This window comes from Alternaria incomplexa, assembly GCF_024043165.1.
Source record: "Alternaria incomplexa strain BMP 0042 chromosome Unknown scaffold_15, whole genome shotgun sequence".
Classification (NCBI taxonomy): domain Eukaryota; kingdom Fungi; phylum Ascomycota; class Dothideomycetes; order Pleosporales; family Pleosporaceae; genus Alternaria; species Alternaria incomplexa.
Window position 1 is genome coordinate 409,445 of NW_026249864.1, and position 23,336 is coordinate 432,780.

Here is a 23,336-nt window from a genome sequence, read left to right on the forward strand (position 1 = left end):
GTGGTGTAGCTATTGTCGTACGCGACGGTCAATGACTTGTCGTTGCTGGCCACCATAACGTCAGCCAGCCCTGCCAGCCTCCCCCTTAATCGCGAAACCCTACGACTCCCTACGATCTCCACGACCGGCGGCTGATTGCGCGGGCACGTTCGGACTCATTCATCCCATCGCGCCACCATGGCGCCCTCGACGAAACTGACGCTGGACAAGCTCGCCACTTTCGACGACATCATCACCGACGCGCTCGTGGACAAACTCTACTTCTGGGCCAAGATTCGCAAGAACAGAGGTGGCCGCTTCACAGGCTCGCGGGGATTGCACGAGGAGGATGTGGCCGACGTTATCCGACGACACGTAGTCTGGGAGAGGGATCCTGCAGAGGCAGTGCACAAGTTGGTGCAACTGCCGGGGTTGCGCAGGTTCATGAACACGCTGAAGGATGAGCGCGATCAGGATCAGTTCAAACGCCACCTCCGCAGATACGTCAACATCTACATGGCCGACTGCCAATTCGAGGTCACCACCACCAACCGCTACATTATCACGGAACACGAGGCCTCAATCACCGCGCGACGAGATATCAACCCACGCGAAGAAATCAAGTACTTGACCGGCGTGCAAGTAGCTATGACTGAAGAGCAAGAGAAAACTCTAGAGCTGCAGAGCAAGGACTTTAGTCTGGTTATTTCAAGCCGCAAGAAGACGCGCTCCTTGTTCCTAGGTCCCGCGCGCTTCGCCAATCACGATTGCGACGCAAACGCAAAGCTCACAACCAAAGGCTACGACGGCATGCAGATTGTTGCAGTGAAGCCGATTCTAGAAGGAGAAGAAATCACAGTCTCGTACGGCGAGGACTACTTTGGCGACGATAATGAGGAGTGTTTGTGTAATACTTGCGAAAGTCTGCAGCAAAACGGCTGGGCACCTATGAAGCGAGTCGTCCACAACGACGAAGGGAATGATGAAGAGGTGGATCGCGCATGTCATGATCAGACCGCCGAAACCGCTTCCGATGCGGCCTCTATTTCTCAGAAGCGATCGCTGGAAGATTCAACGGACGACGACCCCTCGCGTGACTCAACACCCGCCCCAAAGCGAGCGAGATTTGAGCAGAAGACTTCGCCTTCCAAGCAGCACACATCGAATCTGCTGCGCAAGACGACGCTGAAGAAGGCACACAGCACATCGTCCCTGCGTCAGGAGCTCCCGGTTTCGAGTATAGAGGATCCAGCGACCAATTTGGTCTCATCGCCAGAGATATCGCAAGAAGTCCGCAATGAACATAGCGAAGGTGTTCTCACGGTGAATACGGACTTGGCCAGCTCGTCGCGAGAGGCATCCCCGCAATCGTCCATAGCAGCAGCGTCACCCAAGTCGACTCAATCATCTACAGATGCCACCTCGATTGACGAAGATCACTCGCACGACACCGGCGATCCCAAGGAGCAAGTCGACTCCACGACAATACAAGATTGCCCAGCGATGGGAGTGGCGATAGTGAAGGAGGAAATCACTACGACAACGGTAAACGCCCCGTGGCCCTCCCCGCCTGCAGACGAAGACGCATACATGTCCGATCTCAGCGAACTTTCTGAGAGCTTCGAGTTTGACGATGTGAACCAGCAGATTGTCAAGCGCAAACCCCGCCCAACACTACGAACAACACGCTCAAAGTCTCGTTTCGACGTCCAGAACCGCGTTGGTACCCCAATCACCATTGAAGAGGGAGACGAAGCCGACTATGTCGAGAACACGCGAAAGCCGGGCGACTACATGACATCGAACGCTCTCCTGTCAGCCAAGTACTCCAAGTGGGTCAACTGCCAGACATGCGACGTCGACTTTGTACAGCAAGACGGCTACAACACGCGTAAAGAATGTCCACGGTGCGAGCGCCATTCGAAACTGTACGGCTTCCCCTGGCCCAAGACGGAGAAGGAGGGCAAGCACGACAAGGAAGAGCGCATACGCGATCACCGCACTGTTCATCGCTTCGTCGACCCAGACGAGGAGCGCCAGTTGAAGCGCGAGAAGACCAAGAAGGTCATCCGGGAGCACATCCGTGAGCGGTTTTCCACCCCGCGGAGTGCAAGGGATACGATGAGCACGAGTGTAGAAGTCGACAGTGGGCGAAAGAGGAGGCGTATCAGGAAGACGATGTAGATGCATAAGCGGGTCTTCCTTGTTGCACACAAACGCGTAGTGTCATTTCGATATCCCCACACGACATGTCCATCCATCTAGGACTAGGTCTTTCGCATATTCCTGCATCGGTGCTGGGAGGGAAAGACGTTTCTCTCCGTCCTGACTATGAGACAAGGGGTAGCATTCTGCATGGTGTTCTTTTCATTTCCAACTTCATCGCTTTCTAGTCTATATTTTTGCATCGGTGCGGTCATCTTGGTGTTATCTACTCTTTCCCCCTACACATCATCTCCGCTGCATACTGGGATGAAGGCATACAAACTTGCATTTCAGCAGATGGCGTTTTGTCTTTCTTTTCGTGCAGCATTCGCGCATCTACTGTACTGTACGATACCATAGGCCATGAGAAACACGCTTTAGACTGATACGCCTCCTTAAAATCTGATATGTGTCATATATGGATGATGGATTTCAGCGAGGAGGAAAGTTTGGTTGCTTTCCTTATCATATGGGCGTATGCGTAAGTTTCTAATCAGTTCCTCGACACCACTACTCTTTGCTGGTGTAAACCTTCCTGTCAATTCCGCAGTCACCTTACAGTGCGCACAATGTGTACTAGAAGGCTTTAACTTTGCTGGTCAGCGTAGAGGCTCAACTGAAAGAGGCGAGCCAGCGGAGTATATTCACGAGGTAAAGTAGTGAGACGAGTGTGGTAGAATCAAGGTAGATGAACGATGAGAGTGTTATTTACAAAAGTCATGTATCAAAGATGCGCTACTTTATCCCGTCGTAAAAAGCTTTGTCGGCTTCTAAACCATCATACGTGCTCTCCGTCCCGTCAAACCCGTTCCTCAGATACACGCTCCTGAACCTGCCGATGCGCTCGTCTTTGGCTCCAAAGACCAAGTCGTCCGGTTCATGAATCTCAATCTTCTGGTCTACATGCACGTCCTGGTCTTGAGCGTGGACATTGATCAGCCCTGGTATGGCCATTGTGTGCTTCATACGTTGTTGCACTGTGGCATGGTCGGGCGAGTGAAAGATAAAGTAGAGTAGATGGGTGGCGGGGTGGCGGTAGAAGGTGAGACTAGGTTTGTCGGTTGGTAGGGTTGCTGCAACATCTTTCGGAGATAGTTCGTTCTTCATGTAGTTCAGCTGGAGGGTCTCGGTAGTGCTGTCAACGGACTGGGGCGGGTCAGCTATCACGCTTTAAAGCTACTATTGTAATGTGTGTCTTACGATCTGAACGGCTGCCCCAGGGCCTTGAAGCACCTTCAGCGCTGCAAGAGCTTCGGGCGATATTCTGTTCTTCATGCGGCGATCGCAAAGGCGGCATTTGTTCTTCCTGTATCCTAGGTCTTTTCGAGCGCCTCCAGCATGCGCGGCGCTCGTACACGACTCTACATTATTGCCTTGATTGCTTATGTCGTCTATCAGGGTAGCAGCGGCATCTCGCTCTGCCCACGATCGAGCGTCTGTAATCTCTGCGATCTCTTTACATATTATCGAGCTTGAGATGTGCGATGGGCCAAGTTGTCTCACAACATTGTGTCTGTGATGGAGGAGGAAGTCTCGCACGGTGTCCTTTGCGCGATATGGCACGTATGTGATGAACGTGAGCGAGTCACCGCGGCGGAGAACAATGTACGCTGGCTTCGACGTATCAAGACTGCTTTCAAGCTGGTTCAGCTCGAGTTGGAAAAATGCATGGTTCTGGCGGATGGGCGCACAAGCTTCGATATTGCTGTTGCCTGCTAGGTAAAAGCTGAGAGCGAAGAAGGCTTCGTCCTTGACAAAGGTCGCGAAACTATCTTGCGCTGCTGCAGACAAGTCTTGGTGTTTTGTTAGTGGTGGCTTTGGATTCGGGTGATATACCGTACCGACTGTACGAGGATCCATATTTGAGGCTGTTTGCTGTTTGATTTGATATTGTGTACCGGTATCTGAGAGCCTCTAAAGTATGGGAGCCTGATGCGATAATGGCCCCAAATCACTATCACGCGTCCTTCCTTGCTCGCCGATATCTTACTTGCTAGGGCTGTATACGACGGTCAGGTTGCGGCAAGAGGCGTTATGTAGGCTCAGGCATATGTTCACAAATGACTGGCACCTGGGCATAGTTGCGGAATTCCGCTTAGTGCGGAGCTTGTGGATTATTGCCTGCTATGCTGTACATGGGCACTCCTTACAAGGATGATGTGCCTTCTCCACGGATTTGTTTCCAAGTGTCGTTGGGATGAGACCTAGGTACGAAGGGTGACGGCAGTGATGAAGCCCTCGTTGCCCTTGACAAGTTGACGTTGATCGGCTGGTTCACCCCGACCTCGGGAGCATCCCGAGATCGCGCTAGACGCGTTCGTGTCGCGCGCAGCCACACGCCATCTTCGCCGCTGCAGTCCATCCATCTACCGTATTTGCTTCAGGTGTCCTCGGCTGGCATCAACACCCGCGGCTGCTATGATCGTCTTCCTGGGTCGATGCGTGTCGTGGCAAGTGCAACCGCGGCGCTTCTGGCTACGCCGCCTGATGACAGCAGCGCCACCTGCGCTTTCCTACTGGCATCCTACAGCCACCCTTAGCAGCACCTAAAACAAGCAAGCGTACGGCACTGAGCTTCAAACTCCAACCTTCTGCGTCGGTTGTTCATCTAATCCTGTCTGGCCCCTTGCGTTCTCGCGATCTGTTTACCTGCATTAGCCAGCTCAACGCGTCCTTCAGAAGCTGGTCAACCGGCCGGCGTCTACATCGTGCCATGTCCCTCGGGGAATATATCGCGCCCCTCAGATACGTCAACGATGCAGAGCGCGAAGTGATACCCGACGAGTATTGGTATACCTGATCCCAGGCCACTCTACATCAGCCCACTCAGCGGAAGACGCACCAACCGAGACTGGGGAGGGGGATACTGACTTCAACTTCCCCATGCTCACATTTTCTCTTGAGGTAATAGCGTCATCGGCAAGCTGATATCACTGTCTAGTCTGCGTATGCAGCATACCTAGGTACGTTCTAGTGAATGCTTCAGCATGGTTGTAGTTAGCAACGCAGTTGGGCAAGAGCAGAAAGGCTACTGTTCATGGAGGTAGAAGAAGAAGTTTAAGAGCGCTTATTCACATTCTGTTTCCATTTTATGCACCGAGTTTTGTTGTACACACGCTTCTCTAGTCTCCTTCAAAAGCAGACCTTCATACCACTCTAGCATCTCCGCCATTCCAACTTCCACGCAGCATGTTTGAAGTCATATGTACCAAAGTCCCCCTGAACGACTGGCCTAAAGTTGACGTTCAAGATACCAGGATTGCCATCTGCGCCAGTACACTTTGACCACTTCAGATCCGCGGTGCTGCTCCGCACAGTAATGTAGTCTTTGATCTCTGGGCCAGCACATGCGAGACCACCTGTGAGCACGCCCTGTATATCGTCAGCGTTTCTCCATTCAGCCTTGATATGATGACTATTCACAGTATTTCCAGCATTTTCACTCCAGAAGACCTGGGTATATGTATCCAGTCCGCTGTTTCCCTTCAAATTCACATCGCCCACGTAGTCCACTTGTCGAACCGCAACTTGCCAGCCTTCGCTTGCTCCAGCTGACTGAATGTGTACAGCACAGTTATCTGTTGTGTCGCCTTTGAGTTGCGTGAAGGAGACGCCGGCGCTGTCACCGAGGGTTGCGGTGTCAGACTTCACGGAACCAGAGTCATTAGGACATCCTGAGCCCGAGAAAACGAGCCGCGTTATTGTTGGAGAAGTTGGTGGGGCCGCGAGGGCTAGGAGTGGAAGGACGACGAGGGGAAGGAGGGAACGCATCGTTGGTGGTAGCGGCGGAGTGATGCCAGATGTAACAAGACTACAACGTTGTCTAAAGTGCGGCCTCTGTGTCGAGCGAAAGTTAATGACTTAGTATAAGGTTAGAATACGTATCTCAAACATCTCCTCAAAACCAGCGCGATCCTGAGCTCTTATACCGAAACAGTTTTCGAAAAGACCGATGCCGCATCAGAATTTCCCACGAGATCTGCATACCTCCCAGACAATCACGAATTATGGACTCCGTATAGCACTTTGTCGTCCCTTTATGCCCAATATCCAATAGCCGTTCCGTCCGCTCTCGACCACATACCATTGGCATTTACCCAGATTAAGCGAGCCGCGATCCAGGTCTTATGACCCTTGTCTCCGGCACCACCAACGAGAACGACAGCAATCTTGGTGGGCGATCGGGCTATTCTGGGCTCCTCAGCAATATCGTAGAACGAGCAGGGTCAGACTTCTGGAAGGGCCAGATCTGCAGTGCATATGACTGGGTGGCGATCGGGGTCGCGGTTGACTACTCTGGGGTCGACGTGTAAATTGCGTCTACGAAGAGTGTTCTCGCGTAAAGAGCATCCTCGTGTTTTGGAAATAAGGGAAGAACTTTATGTTGTAAGCAATGTGCTGAGATCCATGCCCTGGTCACGCCGCTGTCTTGTAGTGCCGAATATGCATAGGTGAACGGCTTAGTAGCTCATAGATGAACCAAAGTCCTTTGCAAGGTGAGGAGCTGTTCAAATACGACCGCTCTGGCTACAAATATGCGACTTGCCGAAGTACAAACCGGCCACGGCAATGAGAGATTTTGAGAAGGAGGCGTTGCCTGACTCACGTAGAGAGTTCATTTTCCGATGGTGGAGAATGGCGTTGATGACGGGCACACGAGCTCAGCCCATCACACCAACCCTTGTCGACGCTAATGTAAGCGAGGGCGACCCGCGTCTTCCCGCATGCGCAGCACTCCATCCCCTCATCACAGACAAAGGTCATGCCTGAACCTCCGGAGAGTACCTCACAATGCGTAGGACGCTCAGGAGATCGTGCGATGCTTGTGCGAGATCGAAATTGAGCTGCGATCTACGCACACCCACATGCTCACGCTGTCGAAAACGGAAAGCCAGCTGTGTCTACGCAAACGAGCCACTTACCTCGTCGTCCACCGAGACTGTACCTTCTAATTATACTTCCCGGAGCATACGTAATGACACAAGTACCTCGCCTGTGTTGGATGGAAACCAACAACCTGCACTGTGGAACCATCCTGCAAATAAGGCCTTCGACCCGTTCGACACTTACCCAGCCACAAGACTACCCCGGGCTCGCGTTCAGCAACTCATGATTCATTGTACGTACCAAAAGCCGCACCGGATGCGCTGACAACTTCGCAAAACTACCATGACCCCCTTAGTTTTGTATATTGTCAAGAATCCCTCCCTGCTGAAGGTTCTTGCAACTACCCTGCTTACTGATACGCCATAGTCTTATCAAACATCGCCTTCCAGTATTATCCATTGGATCTCAACGCAATGTCAAACCCTTTCGTTGTGTCATGGTGGCCACTTGCGCTACATGACTCCGCTTTGTTCCACGTCAGCCTCCAGACAGCGTCGTTGGACATAGAGATGAGAGCTCAGAATGGGTTCGACAACTCTGAGGTTCTCATGGCAGACTCCATTTCATTAGTCCGGCGACGAGTTGAAGACCCGCTTCAGGCTTATGAGGACGAAACCATGGACTCGGTCGTAACGCTTGCTGCCATAGAGGTATGATGATCTTCTGAACATTGGGGCCCCTTCATTTGATACGCTGACATCTGAAATTATAGTTTGGCAAAGGCAATTTGACAATTGGTAACATGCACATCGATGGCGTGAAGAAGATGGTGCGAATGCGAGGCGGCATACATCTTTTGAAACTCACAAGCCCCCTCACAGCGCGAATGGTCACGTGGTAATCATGTCACTCATCGTCCGCTATCTACGGTCGCTCTACTAATCCTCTAATCCAGGGTCTCATTGATACTGACGCAAAGTCCGCAATTTAGCGTCCAAGACCATCTGGATATTGGAGACGGAATAGCCCCGATATCGAAATGGTTGGATTTACCAGCGTCTTCTCAAGACCAGTCTTCACTCGGCCTTTCGGAACTCGACATGGATCCCACAATCGGCGATGTATTCACGCGGCTTCGACATGTGTTCCACGTATCACGCCAGCAAGAGCTCTCAACTACTCATCTGCATGACTTAACATGCTTCGTCTTGCACAAATTACTTTCCTGGTCACCATCGAAATCACAACTCAAATACTCGAACTCATGTTCGAAATCCCAATGCATCCGATACGCAATAGCATTATACATGCTCATCATTCATGGACCGACATACTTCTCGCATGCGCATCTACAGTCCACCTTAGTCATCGAACTCAAGAGATATATCGAGGACTTAATGCCTACATTCGCGACTGCAAACGCTGAAATCGCCTTGTGGGTATTGTCCATCGGTATGGTTGCATCGCAGGACACAGATACATCTGGCTGGTTCAGTGCATACGCCACGACTCTTGCTCATGATCTAGCACTATATACATGGGTAGAGGTTCGTTCGTATTTGGAAGTAGTGCTCTGGTACAAGATACAGCGCGGAGAGGGACAGTTCCGACAGCGATGGGAAGAGGCTCTGAGTACCGCATGATCTCGCAGACTCTCAGACACCTTGGTAACCGGATACAACCGCAAGTTGACAGGCACTTGCGCATTCTTCGTATGCTACTTACAACCTTGACCGTATGGTTTGGCACGTGATATACATGGTTGCCCAACGAGCAGCCTAGAGGCGCACGAGATCATCTCGCAATTCTGGCATGCGTCAAGGTCAAGCCCTCAAAAGCGCGAGTTCGAAACACGGTTAGCTGGGGGCCTTAATCTTCGGAGACTAAGCCTCTTCCGTCAAACTTCGCTCTGCGCCAGTAATGCACAGAGGCATGTCACGCAGTGGAGAGATCGTGTGGTCGGCTTCGGAGACTAAACCTTATTCAGCTTTTGACTGGATGTTCCGTGGACCGTATTGTGCTACATGCTTACGATGCTCGTTGGTGATATACAACCTTGCAAAGCCCGTCCGGCGAAGCGAGAGAATAAAGAAGTAAAAGAGTTGGTTGTATGGCGACACGATTTGGCATACTGTAAGCCGATCTGGAGAAGCTCGTAGCTCTCTCATATCACCACGCTATGTAGTCTTTCTTCCATTCATTCATGCGCAGTACCTGTTTGCCCGATGGAGACCATCTTTGCTCGGCTAGGGTCAAACTTCGCGTCAGCTACTTTCAAATCATAGAGCTATAAGCATTGCTGCAACCGTCTAGTCTTGATTCACGGACGCTCAAATCGTAGGATTCAATTTCTGGGCGTTCTTACCTACCATGTATCTCGGCGCCTACGTGACGCGGATTGCGCATCGTTTGTGCGCCGACAAGCTAACCGGTATTCGCAGCTGTTCAGGCGTGTTATGTGGGTCCACCCCATACAAGGAAAAGCTTGAACAGGTCTGCAGCCTACATCAAGATAAAAACATGCAAAGTAGGTAGTCCAACGTCAACGTAGGCTCTCAGGAGTTTGGGGTGTCTCTTGGATAACGTGGGCCGAGGTCATCATCATTGGCGATCATCACATGACGTCATCTTCGAGTCGTTATGCCTTCCGGTTTGCCAGCACGGTGTGTCTGCGACCCTGTAGCCCACACAATCACGATGCATACATGCGCGGAAACACTTATAAGATCACCGAGAGGTCTAAACGTACTCAGCCTTGCGCATCACGGTCCGACGTACATGGGATGCACTGAAGAAGCACCCGAGAAGCGATGGCATTCAAGGTTTTGGCATGTTTTCCAATACAGGCGCATCGATACGAGTACATGTTAACCGCACAAGGAACATCCGCAAAAGATTGCTGTTTGACCAAAGCCAAGCTGACGTTTTCGGCGAATTCTTCATGACTAAGAACACGATAACCACAAATGTATCAGTAAACAATAGCAGTCAGGTAAGCGATCGGGTCTTCGCGGTTATATTTCAAATCTGTTATGGAACGGAGTCGGAGCCAGGCGTCTGGCGGCGCGTTGATCCTCCGACTCTCGTGGGCATATGTGACGGCCCGAGAAGGCGCAAGGGTACGGCCGTGTCTTCGACCCAGGCCTTACGGCCGTACTGCAGCACGCCCTCCACCACAACAGATTATGCGGTTCGACCTCTCTCCGGCCAAGAGCTTTGCTAGATGGCGCACGGAGTGGCTTCAGATCTATGGAAGAGATGATGTAGATAAGCAAATTTGGTACTTGACTATATGGACTACCGGTCCTGCAGTTCTTCTGGTCCACACCATCCAGCCGTCAGTCCGTTGTCTTTTCAGCCGCCAACACCAAACTTCCTGCTGTAGCATTTGGCCTCCAATCGATTCAAGTACCTACTATACACAAATTTGCACTGCAAATGCAATCAACGACTCCTAGTTCTGGGTACAGCACCGAGCGCGTCGATCAAGACTACTTACCCACTTCCAAGAGTGCACCCATCCACAGCGAAACATGGCCTATCTCGCAAGAAGTCAGAGTACTCAGGGATCGTGACGAAGCTAATGGCGGCAAAGCCCGGAAGTTGGGTGTGACATGGAAGAATCTCACAGTCAAGGGTATCAGCAACGATGCCGTCTTCAACGAGAACGTGCTGTCGCAGCTGAATCCGTTCGGGAATAGGGGAAAGGGTGCGCCAATGAAGACAATCATCGACAACTCGTATGGATGTGTCAAGCCTGGAGGTATGTCGCGCCTATCCATCAAGCGCGAACCAAATGATGCTGACAGTTCTCCAGAAATGCTTCTCGTCTTGGGTAATCCGGGCGCAGGCTGTACCTCACTGCTGAACATATTGTCGAATCACCGACAGGGCTACGCCGAAATTGACGGGGACGTCTCCTTTGGGTCCATGTCCAGTGATGAAGCCAAGTCCTACCGCGGTCAGATAGGTGCGTAGTCTTCTGGTGAAGCAACACTTCAAATGCTAACCTACCTACAGTCATGAATACAGAAGATGAGATCTTTTTCCCTACCATGTCCGTCGGTGCGACCCTCGACTTCGCAACACGCATGAAAGTCCCCTACAATCTGCCGCCCGACATCACTTCTGCCGAACAATACGCGAAAGTCTACAAGGAGTTTCTACTCAAGTCACTCGGCATTGAGCACACACACGACACCAAGGTCGGAGACGAATACATTCGCGGCGTCTCAGGCGGTGAGCGAAAACGCGTTTCCATCTTGGAATGTCTCGCAACGCGCGGCAGCGTCTTTTGCTGGGACAACTCTACGCGCGGCCTAGATGCTGGCACAGCACTGGATTGGACGAAGGCTATGCGTGCCATGACCGACATACTTGGGTTGACTACCATTGCAACCTTGTACCAAGCCGGCAACGGTATCTATGAGCAGTTCGACAAAGTGCTCATCCTCGATGAGGGAAAGCAGATCTACTATGGACCGAGAGAGGATGCAGTACCCTTCATGCAAGATCTCGGATTTCTTTGCGACCCAGCCGCGAACCAAGCCGACTTCCTGACCAGCGTAACGATCTCGGATGTACGAGCCGTCGCCGAAGGCTTTGAGGAGAAGTTCCCGCGCAATGGCGAAGAAGTACGTGCGGCGTACGAACAATCGTCCATCAAGCAAGCGATGAGTGCGGAACTCGACTACCCCGACACCGAGGAGGCGAAATTGAACACGACCGACTTCAAAGAGATGATAGCCCGAGAGAAGCACAAGTTTCTACCAAAGAATGCCGCTGTCACTACGAGCTTCTACTCTCAGGTCAAGACGGCCGTTACTCGACAGTACCAAGTGCTGTGGGGTGACAAGCCCGTGCTCATCGTCAAGCAAGTCTCTACCCTCATCCAAGCTCTTGTCGCTGGTTCGTTGTTCTACGCCGCACCGGATCACTCGGCCGGTCTCTTCCTCAAAGGTGGCGCACTGTTCTTTTGCCTTTTGTACCCTGCCTACATGGGACTCTCAGAGGTGACAGACTCTTTCACTGGACGGCCTGTCCTGGCTAAACATCGATCATTTGCACTGCATTACCCCGCCGCTTTCGTCATCGCTCAGGTCGCTACCGACATACCATTGATGTTGTTCCAGATGTCGCACTTCGGAATCGTCATATACTTCATGGTCGGACTCCAGACTACCGCAGAAGCTTTCTTTACCTTTTGGATCGTCATCTTCGCTTCAGCCATGGCCATGACTGCATGTTTCCGCATGATCGGTGCTGCCTTCCCGACATTTGATGCAGCGACGAAAGCTTCAGGTCTCCTCGTCTCGGCACTGTTCATGTATATGGGTTACATGATCATCAAGCCTGAGATGAAGCCTTGGTTTGTCTGGATCTTTTGGATCAACCCGATGGCCTACGCCTTTGAGGCTTTGCTAGGCAACGAGTTTCACGATCAACAAATACCGTGTGTAGGTCCCAATCTCGCTCCCAATGGGCCAGGATACGTGCCAGACCTAGGTGGACAGTCGTGTATTGGCGTTAATGGTGCACGACCTGGGGCTGTCGTCGTCACAGGGGATGACTACCTGGCCTCCATGTCTTTCAGTCATAGCCATCTCTGGCGCAATCTCGGTATCATTCTCTCGTGGTGGGTCTTCTTCGTCGCTCTGACGATAGTGTTCACGTCAAGATGGAAGGAGATGGGTGAGGGTGGCCGTGGACTCCTCATCCCAAGAGAGAAACAGAAGAAGACTCAGCATATCCACATCGATGACGAGGAGTCTCAATCATATGAGAAGCCACATGCTAGCTCCGCGTCCTCTGGATCTGATAACACGCTCGCCAACCAACTCATCCGCAATACTTCAATCTTTACCTGGAAGAATCTTACGTACACTGTCAAGACTCCATCAGGCGATCGAGTTCTCCTTGACAACGTACAGGGATTCGTGAAGCCCGGAACTCTTGGGGCTTTAATGGGATCTTCGGGCGTAAGTCATACCTCAACGTCCACTGTGAGCGTCATGAACTCTAACACTGTATGTAGGCTGGCAAAACGACATTACTCGACGTTCTCGCTCAGCGGAAGACCGACGGCACGATCCATGGGTCTATCATGGTTGACGGACGAGACCTCCCGGTATCGTTCCAGCGATCGGCAGGCTACGTTGAACAGATGGACGTACACGAGTCGTTGGCCACGGTACGCGAGGCTTTGGAGTTCTCCGCTCTTCTCCGACAATCTCGTGAAACACCACGAGACGAGAAGCTCCGCTACGTGGACACCATAATTGACCTCTTGCAACTCCACGACATCGAGCATACACTCATCGGCCGACCTGGTGCTGGCCTTTCCATCGAGCAGCGTAAACGATTGACGATCGGCGTTGAACTGGTAGCGAAGCCCAGCATCCTGATATTCCTGGACGAGCCGACGTCTGGCCTCGATGGGCAAGCTGCATACAACACTGTGCGCTTCTTGCGCAAGCTCGCGGAAGTCGGACAGGCTATCCTCGTAACGATCCACCAACCATCAGCCCAGTTGTTCGCGCAATTCGATACGCTTCTTTTACTCGCCAAGGGTGGCAAGACTGTCTACTTTGGCGATATCGGGGACGATGCAAGTACGGTGAAATCCTACTTCGCTAGCAAGGGAGCGCCATGTCCACGTGAGGCAAACCCTGCCGAGCACATGATAGAGGTCGTCTCCGGCAGTTTGTCTCAGAACACGGACTGGAACAGGGTTTGGCTCGAATCCCAACAGTACAACGACGTGACCGAAGAGCTTGACAGGATCGTTGCGGAAGCCGCCGCTCGCCCACCGGGTACTGTCGATGATGGCTATGCGTTTGCCTCGCCCATGTGGGAGCAAGTGAAAATAGTCACGCATCGTATGAACGTCTCGCTTTTCCGCAACACCGATTACGTCAACAACAAGGTGATTATGCACATCCTCTTGGCTTTACTTAACGGCTTCACCTTCTGGATGATTGGTGATAGTCTTCAGGACTTGCAGTTGCGACTGTTCACTGTATTCAGCTTCATTTTCGTGGCCCCTGGCGTCATCTCCCAGCTACAACCGCTGTTCATTCAACGCCGCGATGTTTACGAAACGCGCGAGAAGAAGAGCAAGACATACCACTGGGCGCCATTCGTGACAGGATTGATCGTTTCGGAGCTTCCGTATCTGGTCGTGTGTGCGGTCATGTACTATGTGTGTTGGTACTTCACGGCAGGTTTGCCTGGTGCAGCCAAGTACGCTGGTAGCACATTTTTCGTTGTGGTATGCAACCCCCCTCTCATGGCAGCGTCGACGGTGCAGAAACTGACATATCGCAGCTTGTTTACGAGTTCCTGTATACTGGTATCGGGCAGATGATCGCAGCCTACTCTCCCAACGCCGTATTCGCCTCGCTCGTCAACCCTCTCTTCGTCACGACACTGGTGTCTTTCTGCGGAGTTCTGGTTCCCTACAGTCAACTCGAGCCGTTCTGGAGGTACTGGCTTTACTATCTGGACCCGTTCAACTATCTGATGTCCTCTCTCTTGGTGTTCACCACCTGGTCTGCGAATGTAGACTGCAAATCGAGCGAGCTCGCCATCTTCGACCCTGCTGCCAACCAGACCTGCGGCGAGTACCTCTCAGTCTACCAGCAGGGTATGGGATCCGGTATTAACCTGCTCAATCCCGATGCCACCGTCGACTGCCGCGTGTGCCAGTACAAGAGCGGAGCGGACTTTCTCCGGACCCTGAACCTTGCGGAGGAGTATTATGGTTGGAGGAACGCTGGCATCGTCGTGTTGTTCTCGGTGAGCAGTTACACACTGGTGTACTTGATGATGAAGTTGAGGACCAAGGCTACAAAGAAGGCGGCGTAGAGGGGCGTCGTGTTGTGAGATGGGATGAGATGCGAGACGGACGCATCGGTAATGTTGCGGCGAAGACGACGGTCAGCGGAGTTTCTGTGGGGGCGCTGTGCATAGGTGGCGTAATTTAGATTTCCTATTTAGATTTCCTATATCGTGTATCAATACCACTGTCTCTTGACGGAACGCGTGGAGAATTTGGCCTGTGAACCTATCGTGCCTGTGAGGCTCTAGCAGTCGCCAAGCGCTTGGCTAGCTCCGATGACTAATCTAGCGTCTCACACATCCGCCGACGTGACCGTCCAAGCGTCTTGCGTGCCGGCGCTGCTACATCTTCAAGAGCACTCTGGCCCACAGCACAGCTCGCAGTCTACCTATCTTCGGGAACTCCGATACACGACCTACTGGAATCTCGGGGTCTCCAATGGACGCCCGAAGAGACGCGATGGATGGAGTAATCTGCCTGATAGCGCCGCGGCGTGGGATTGGCGTCTCCAACGGCGACCCGCTGCACCGACGTCATGGTCCAGGAACGCGGCCCAGGTCGCGTGCGCGACGACGACGATGATGCTAAACTCTGTCCTCCTAATTTCACGCTTGAAGACTACTCGAAGCTTTACATCATTCTGACCACCGCTACCACACGATCGACTCGGACTTTCCTCCGCTACCGACTGCTAGACGTCTCTTCCCATCATGGGTGTGGCTGCAGGCGAACTCATCGTACCTTTCACCGGCGCCATTCAAGCTGCCTTCTCGGTGCTCCTGACCATTGCTTTTGGTGTTGTCGCAGCACAATGCAACTTACTTTCGCCCAACGCGGCGAAGGAGGTGTCGAAGCTATGCGTGCGCATGTTTCTGCCGGCTTTGTTGATCTACAAAATTGGCTCCAATCTGCATCAGGACACCGGAGTGCGATATGTGCCTGTTCTGAGTAAGTATACTTTGTTGGGCCTTCGTCAACTATATGCTTACCACAATTGCTAGTATGGTCGATATCCTATACACTACTTTCCGTCCTCGTCGGCCGCGTCCTTACGCGACTCTTTAAACTGCCAGCTTGGGTGGCACCAGCAATCGCCTTCAATAACACGACCTCTCTTCCCCTCCTCCTTATACAGTCTCTCAAGCAAACCCAAGTTCTTGATGCCATACTCATTGGCGGCGAGTCTGGCAGTGAGGCCATGGATCGAGCCGAATCATACTTCCTGGTGAATGCAATGGTTAGCAACTCGCTTACCTTTGCTCTTGGGCCGCGCTTGCTGAGGCCAGGAGATGAGGACGCATCCAATGAACTACATGGAGAGGACGATGATTCGGAGAACGGCGAAGCGAACGGAGATGGCGAGAGCAGTGATATGGAGCGAGGTCCTGATGGGATCGTCGATGAGGAGACTTCGCTGCTCCCACAACAGTTGACCAAGCCCGCAAATCGTGTGGAGGTAAAGGGATATTTGAAGACAAGAGCATGGTTCAACAACTTGTCTCCGTGGCTACAAGAGACACTGGAAATCACATGGCATTTTGCCAACGCTCCCTTGATCGGCGCTATCGTCGGAGCAGTAATCGGATTGACGCCCGCGCTTCATCGAATCTTTTTCAGTCCTAGCAACGAGGGTGGTTATCTCAACGCGTCGATCACGGCGGCGATAAAGAATATCGGTGATCTGTTTGCTTCGTTGCAGATCATTGTTGTTGGGGTAAAGCTCAGCAAGAGCCTGTTGCGCATGAAGCGCGGAGAGCACAGTGGGGAGGTGCACAAGGGTAGTCTGGCGACCGTGACCTTGATTAGATTCATCATCTGGCCCTTGTAAGATTCTTTACCCGCTACATGGAGGAAGCTTCGACTAATCGACAACAGAATAAGCATACCTTTGATCTACGCAATCGCCTCGAAGACGAAGCTTCTAGATGCAGACCCTATGCTTTGGTTCTCGATGATGCTCATGCCGACCGGTCCGCCTGCTATGATATTGGTAGCGCTAGCCGATGTTACAGGTGCAGCGGAGTCGATGAAGATGACCGTTGCAAAATTCTTAACAGTAAGAAACCATCAGATACTGTCAGCTGGTAGCATCCACTAACCCACCGGCAGATCAGTTACGCAGTCACTCCCATGATATGCTTTGCTGTAGTTGGAGCTTTGAAAGCTACCGAAGCTGCGATTAATCAATGAGCACGCGTGTTGCGTCTTTTCTCTTCAAACTCTTCTATCACCTAGCTCTAAATTGCAAGATGTTCGATACATGCATCGTTGAATCCGCTTGCTGTCGTTGGCATGATCGAGGTTCTCCAAGCTTCGCGTGATGCAAACTCTCGACTTCCAAAATGTCACCCATTGACACCTATCCAATCAGTCTTTTTAGGAGTTTGCCTGGCTATGCCGAAGACGTAGGCTACCGATACTCAATATAGGCCGCATGTTTCCGGTATTCAGACAAGTGTCGCAAGTAGTCAGAGCGAACAACTCTTCCGTCGTCCGTATATCATGTCAGAAACAAATACGCGAATGCAGATATATAAGTCATGATGGCAAGGTCCCTCCCACATCTCAACCTTCAAGTTGCTACATTTCAGGCGGCTGGGTCGATCTCGGTCCGAAACCTACATTGCGCTATATGTGAACTGTGCAAGCAACATCAAATTCAACATCGTTGGATGCTTTGCTTAGACGTAAAGTTGCGTACTTCGCGCAGATACTCCATCATGGTCCGAAAGACATGTATTCCATCAAGTCTTTGATGCTGGGTTCAATGCCACTACTTTGGTGTGGCGAATGTCGCACCTGCCTATCAAGGCTAAAGGCCGTTGCGGGGCACGATAGCTGCGCTTGATTAGGTACTTAATCTCTCCAGCATCATCTCTTTAATTCTGAGACGACTGTTGTATACAATATTGCCTTGTTCCTGAGTGCTTGCATCATGAAGACATTATCCATCCTGTTCTCGATCGCTTCGTTCACATTCGCGCATCCAAAGCCTACAAAGCCTCTCTCATGGACGCTTACACCCACAAACAGTACACAACAATTCCGTGGCCTTTCGCCTGTTGACGAAAAGGTACTGTGGGTGTCCGGTACGTCTGGCACCATCCTACGTACCACCAACTCCGGGAGAACGTGGGTCGACGTGTCCCCGCAATTTGCGTTCGAGAATGCTTCAGACTTCCAATTCCGCGATATCCAGGCTTTCTCCAAGAAAAATGCCGTTGCTTTATCGATCGGTGAGGGAAACTTGTCACGCATCTACAAAACGGATAATGGGTGAGTTGCTATGTACAAATTACATGCAATACGTATACTGACTTCGCGCGCCAATGTCCAGCGGAAAGAGCTGGAGACCCACGTTCATCAATGAGGAAAAGACAGCATTCTATGATTGCATGGCGTTCGAGACAAAAAGAGGTAGAGAAGGCCACGGCGTTGCAATGAGTGATCCTGTCGACGGCAAATTCCGTCTGCTAGAAACGTGGGATGGTGGTGCGCACTGGTCTATTGTCTCGAACAACACGATGCCGCCAGCGCTGGACGGCGAATTCGGCTTCGCAGCAAGCGGGACATGCATTGAAGCTGCGGCGGGCCGATGGTACATCGCAAGTGGCGGCGTGGATCCAGGAAGAATCTTCTACACAAGTTCCGATAGCGTCAGTCATGGCTGGCAGGTCGCGAACTCGTCCATCTCTGGTGGTGCTGCTGCCGGTGTGTTCTCAGTACGTTTTCGCGATGCGCGTCACGGTATCGCAGTCGGTGGAGACTATGAGAAACCCACAGCCAGCAACAACACGGCGTCTTGGTCGAACGATGGCGGCGTGAGCTGGCGAAAGGCTGACTCGTTTCCGCGCGGATATAGATCGGGTGTCAGTTGGGTGCCAGGGAGGAGACAAACAGCCGTTGCAGTTGGAACTAGTGGGTCAGATGTCACTATCGACGGAGGGAGTAATTGGGTTCCTATCGGTAATGGAACGTTCGATGCTGTCGAGTGCGTTGAGAGAGACGTTTGCTGGGCCAGTGGGTCTGGCGGACGGGTTGCAAAACTGGATCTACGAGGGCTATGAGTAATGATACCAATTTGAGGCACCTTTATCAGTTCAACCAAATCTGTGGGTATTAAAACAAAGGTGTGCAATATTGTAAGGCAGTGTAGGCTTATTGGTATTTCTTTTGATAACTTGTCCACTTCTATCCCTGAGTGAGGTGAGATCTCGGCGAAGTACACCTAAAGACGTCCATGTCAATGGCTTCATATTACTTTGGAGACGCAACGGTTGCCTCGAATTCAACCTTCGCTGGCGTTGCACGGCAATATCCTCATCAAAGCCACCCTGCACTTGCGTATATACAGCCGTAATGAAAAGTTGTGTTACTTAGTGCTAGCCAAGGGGCGTACGCGACTTTTGGGCAACGTATGCTTCGTCGCGTGACTAAGATATAGTGGTGTTGAGTCGCTCAATTATTGTCGTAGTCTGCAAGGTGGAATCACTCTTAATTCGATGCCCTCGTCTTTAATCGTCGTGGGAACGCTCAGGTAGGATTCGCGTGATCGAAACGGTGAAGCTGTCAGGGGTGGTGTAGGCGTGGCGTCTCTGTTTCCCTTTTCCACGTCTGCGGAACCGTGCAACGATGAGGTAACGTCGTCATCATCGTTGTTGCGGAACACCACGTAGAAAATGATGGTTGTGAGGGCCATGGCTCCGGCCAGACTACCGTAGAATCGAGTAAGGTATGGATCGCGCGCCCCTTCCGCGATGACTAGCGCGATAGCAGAGCCTATCCCCGTAATGAGCATGTTGATGGCCTGTACGAACACTTTCATCTCCTTGGGTGCGTGCTTCTCTGCGTATTCCATGGCTGTCGTCATGGCGAAAACCTCGCCCGTCGCTATGAGAAAATAAAGCGGCGCTTGTACCCAAACATTAGGCCGATCTTGTGCGACAGATTGGCGGTCTCCGCAGTCTGTTGGGTGGTCGAAGCAGGGCGGGGATGCATAAATGTAATGCTGCACTAGAGTTGCGTGCAGCATCGAGAGTACGACGAAGCAAAAGCCAATGGCAATGCGAGTGACTGGCTTCAGATATATGCGCCGCTTGGCTAGCATGGGGTTGAGGACGTACTCCACAAACGGACTGACTATAATGCATGCCACTTGGTTCATGCCGGGAAGGACATCGTTGGGTGTACTACCAGTATCCATATCGCTCGCTTGAGAGATCAAGTTGTTCTGCATTTGGTCGAAGCAGATGTAGAAGACGATGAATGCCAGGCTAGTCTACATGTTAGTATGCTTGAGAAACAAGAGTGGTAGCACTTACAGCACGCGACAAGCGCCTAACGCACGTGTCAGTTCGTCGACGAACTGGCTACTCCATGGAACTTCCTTGGATTTCTCCAGGCGCTGATACGCTGGGTCTGCGCGATCCATCCGGCACCCGTTGCGGACGGCGCAGCTGAGAACTTTCGCAGCAGGTACAATGACATCTGCCTCCTGAGGTGGGTTGACTGTAATGTTTTAGCATAAGGCGTACCAAATGAGTGAGTCATGCGTACCGAAACACTTCCTTCCGAAGACCAGCATCCCAAGGGCGATGATGATACAGCCAAGACCCAACGCATACGAAGGAGCGAAGTCATGATGCCTCTCAATGTAGACACACGGAAATGCCGACAAAGCTCCTACGTTACCAATCCAGAAGTATAGATTGTAAATGAACTTTAGAGTGATTTCGCTGTCAACGACGACCCGTTCGCCTTTCGACGACGCTGGTAAGTACTTCGAAAGACACGTTCGCGCCACGCGTCTCCTCAGCCATTGAAGCAAACGGTTCTGCGTTCCGCAAAGCGTCATTTCTCGTGGAGCTCTATCTGTGTACTGGTTGGCGATGAAAGACCTCATGATGGCCTGGGTCTAAGAAACTCAGTACGCGTAAGAATAGTTGTTGACTGCTTTACTCACACCACCCCCACCAAGGGCTATCAGGACCATTGCAATGATCAGACCAGGCAGACCCGCGCCTCGACCGAGCATGGAGGGTAGCGAGCTGACGACCAGTGCAAGACATCCCACGGCATATACCGTCAAGCTGATCAGCAAAGTTTTGTATTGGCCCAGATGATTATCTGCCAACGGCGCTATGAAGACAGGACTTGTGAAGTAGACTATGAAGAATCCGCAGTAAATGCGTGTTGCCGTCGTCTGGCCAAGGTTAAGCGCACCAGGGGTGTGCTCCATATCGTGATGCCGGGGATGTTCCATGTAGTTTTCTACAACAAGCTAGTCAGAACAGTTGATGGAGACGAGGTATTGGCAACGACATACGCCAAGGGGCTGTGACTGTCCGCAATAGAGTCAGTGCTAGTTCAGGCATGATGTTGCGGTGTGATCAAAACACTCACGTCCCCAGAAAGTTGCCCTCTCCCAGAACCCGATGACAGCAACGATCCAAAGCTGCCATGGTATACTACCTCTGACACGCCGCAGTCGAGAAACATTATGCTCGGACTTTGTGTCATTCGTACTGGACGCCTGTGATACTGGGCTGTTTGGTGCACTGCCTTCAGGGTCAGTGCTGGTGGTTGTCATGGTGTTGATCGAGGACTTGCCCGTTCATGGTTGCGGTTCGCTCCACTGCCAGAGCACTGCGTTCGCCCGCCGTTGGTTCGAGAAGAGAATGGGAAGAGATGGTGAATTCGCCTGCGAATTGACCAAGCCGGGCTATAAGTGAAGAGCGCGTTACGTGCTAGTAAAGCGATCCTCGGAGAGCGAGGAAATGAAAGTTCGGTGGTAGCGACAAGCGCGAGAGCCCAATAACGAGTGAGTTGCTGTCGACCTGCAGTTACCTTACTCAATACCTACCAATGTTGCGGTGAAAACGTGCTCCATCTGTCGGTTCCTGCTGGTGCGGCTGCCCGTGCGGGAAGGAGGTATGCAGACGTAATCGCGTCTTGAATGCTCAGTAGTGTTTGATCAGCGTTTTGGTGTGCTACCCTTCTGGGTTTGCACACCAAAAAGCCATTAGTGGGGTTGCCACACTTCAAAGAGAAATGAGTGTTCGATTCATGGGGCGCGGTTACTGTCATCCAACAGCACGCATTGATACAACATCCACAAGTGTTGGTTGAGCAGCTGTTCTACGAAGTGGTGACGCCTGCGTTGCACTCGTATCGCTACCGCGTGCCAAGTTTCAGTAAGAGCTCTTTTGGGTGAGGTGACGTTACGAAGGACCGGATTGTGGATTCAGTGCCAGAGAACGAGGACCCGGGTACCAGGTGCAGAGACAGGTACCCGAGTCGTGAAGCCATGGCTGCGTTTGCCGCGCGCGCGAGGCCAGGGCTCTTCTCCAAAACTCCGGAACAGAATCTGGAGTCCCCACATGCTACTTCAGAAATTGGAGATGTGTTCTGATCCCATCCACAGATGGGTGTAGCCATAGGTGCCGGTTTCCCGTTTTCTCACCTACACACGTTCACGTTTACGGTGTTTCTACAGGTGCTTGCTCTTGGTGAGGAAGGAATCCACAGAGGCTCAAAGAGTAGCTTCTCTTTCGCATGCAAGCGTCCGGTCTCTCGTCATGAGCCGGGCAGGTGCAGATGGTCCAACACCGCACAGTGCCACCCGTCGGATTTATGAGCCTATGCCGTCTCGTGCTGTCATATTGTGCGATTTATCCTTCGACTTTAGGTTTTGATGGAGACACTGGAACTGAAAAAGTGATGTATACGATTGTACGATGGGGCGCCTTCGAAGGCTTACGGGAAGATGCACGCCCAAGCTTCCGCGCCGGTGATTACGTCAGCTGGCTCTTGCGCGGGGCCAGGATACTTCCCAACCACCAACTGGGATCCCGTAGCTTTGGCCCTCGTCACGTTCCGAAAGGTACTTTTTCAGCATACGCGTACCTGCATGTCTTGTTTGCAGCTTTTCACCGCTTCGTCCGGCAGCGCTGGGGTGTCATTCTCCGCTCTTTCAACGAGACGTGAAAGTCGATCAGATTAAGCTCGAAGATGATACGACCTTCTTTATGGCTGAATCATGGCAATTGGGGCAAGTCGCACAATGGATACTTACGGCGCTACTCCGATGTAGTCTCCGTCTTTGGCTCTGCTGCAGCCTCACTTTGGAATGAGCGTGTGATTGCCACGTCGCTTAAGGATTCCTCTTGCTCTATTGCAGAAAGGACTTTTTCCTTTTTTCCTGAGGCTTCGGTGGCGGTGAGTCGCTCAACCAGTAAGGTAATGACGCGGGCATCATTTGTCGGTGTCGCCAGATCGCAACCGACGTGTGACCAAGACCGACGGCTCAAAGGCGACCATCGTGGACTGGAATTTCGTTTTGGCGCCTCGACTCACGGGAAGCCTGACAACCAACAGTCAAACACAGAACTGATTGGTGTGACTACCACTAAATAACGTCCCGAACAGCGACACGGCCTAGCCCCAACTCCCAACCGTGGGGTTGCAGATGATCGTCGTAAAATCG

General features: G+C 52.0%; 6 protein-coding genes across 6 annotated transcripts; 3 read left to right on the forward strand and 3 right to left on the reverse strand.

Moving 5' to 3' along the window:
- Positions 1-177: 177 nt before the first annotated feature.
- SET9 (Histone-lysine N-methyltransferase set9) lies at positions 178-2,163 on the forward strand (the record flags this gene model as incomplete). The annotated part of the gene is made up of 1 exon (XM_051438726.1): positions 178-2,163. The coding sequence occupies one exon, from the start codon at positions 178-180 to the stop codon at positions 2,161-2,163; it is 1,986 nt and encodes a 661-aa protein (XP_051287389.1).
- A 756-nt stretch (positions 2,164-2,919) lies between these two features.
- Positions 2,920-4,044, reverse strand: J4E90_009207 (uncharacterized protein; the record flags this gene model as incomplete). Its single annotated transcript, XM_051438727.1, has 2 exons — positions 2,920-3,330; positions 3,385-4,044. 2 exons carry the CDS (start codon positions 4,042-4,044, stop codon positions 2,920-2,922), a joined length of 1,071 nt encoding a protein of 356 aa, XP_051287390.1.
- A 1,296-nt stretch (positions 4,045-5,340) lies between these two features.
- J4E90_009208 (uncharacterized protein) lies at positions 5,341-5,955 on the reverse strand (the record flags this gene model as incomplete). Its single annotated transcript, XM_051438728.1, has 2 exons — positions 5,341-5,556; positions 5,608-5,955. The coding sequence occupies 2 exons, from the start codon at positions 5,953-5,955 to the stop codon at positions 5,341-5,343; spliced, it is 564 nt and encodes a 187-aa protein (XP_051287391.1).
- Positions 5,956-10,449: 4,494 nt separating this feature from the next.
- J4E90_009209 (uncharacterized protein) lies at positions 10,450-14,877 on the forward strand (the record flags this gene model as incomplete). The annotated part of the gene is made up of 5 exons (XM_051438729.1): positions 10,450-10,774; positions 10,829-10,981; positions 11,032-12,989; positions 13,046-14,281; positions 14,338-14,877. 5 exons carry the CDS (start codon positions 10,450-10,452, stop codon positions 14,875-14,877), a joined length of 4,212 nt encoding a protein of 1,403 aa, XP_051287392.1.
- A 684-nt stretch (positions 14,878-15,561) lies between these two features.
- On the forward strand, positions 15,562-16,679 carry J4E90_009210 (uncharacterized protein; the record flags this gene model as incomplete). Its single annotated transcript, XM_051438730.1, has 2 exons — positions 15,562-15,799; positions 15,853-16,679. 2 exons carry the CDS (start codon positions 15,562-15,564, stop codon positions 16,677-16,679), a joined length of 1,065 nt encoding a protein of 354 aa, XP_051287393.1.
- Positions 16,680-19,313: 2,634 nt separating this feature from the next.
- On the reverse strand, positions 19,314-21,089 carry J4E90_009211 (uncharacterized protein; the record flags this gene model as incomplete). The annotated part of the gene is made up of 4 exons (XM_051438731.1): positions 19,314-20,124; positions 20,173-20,359; positions 20,408-20,765; positions 20,814-21,089. 4 exons carry the CDS (start codon positions 21,087-21,089, stop codon positions 19,314-19,316), a joined length of 1,632 nt encoding a protein of 543 aa, XP_051287394.1.
- Positions 21,090-23,336: the final 2,247 nt, after the last annotated feature.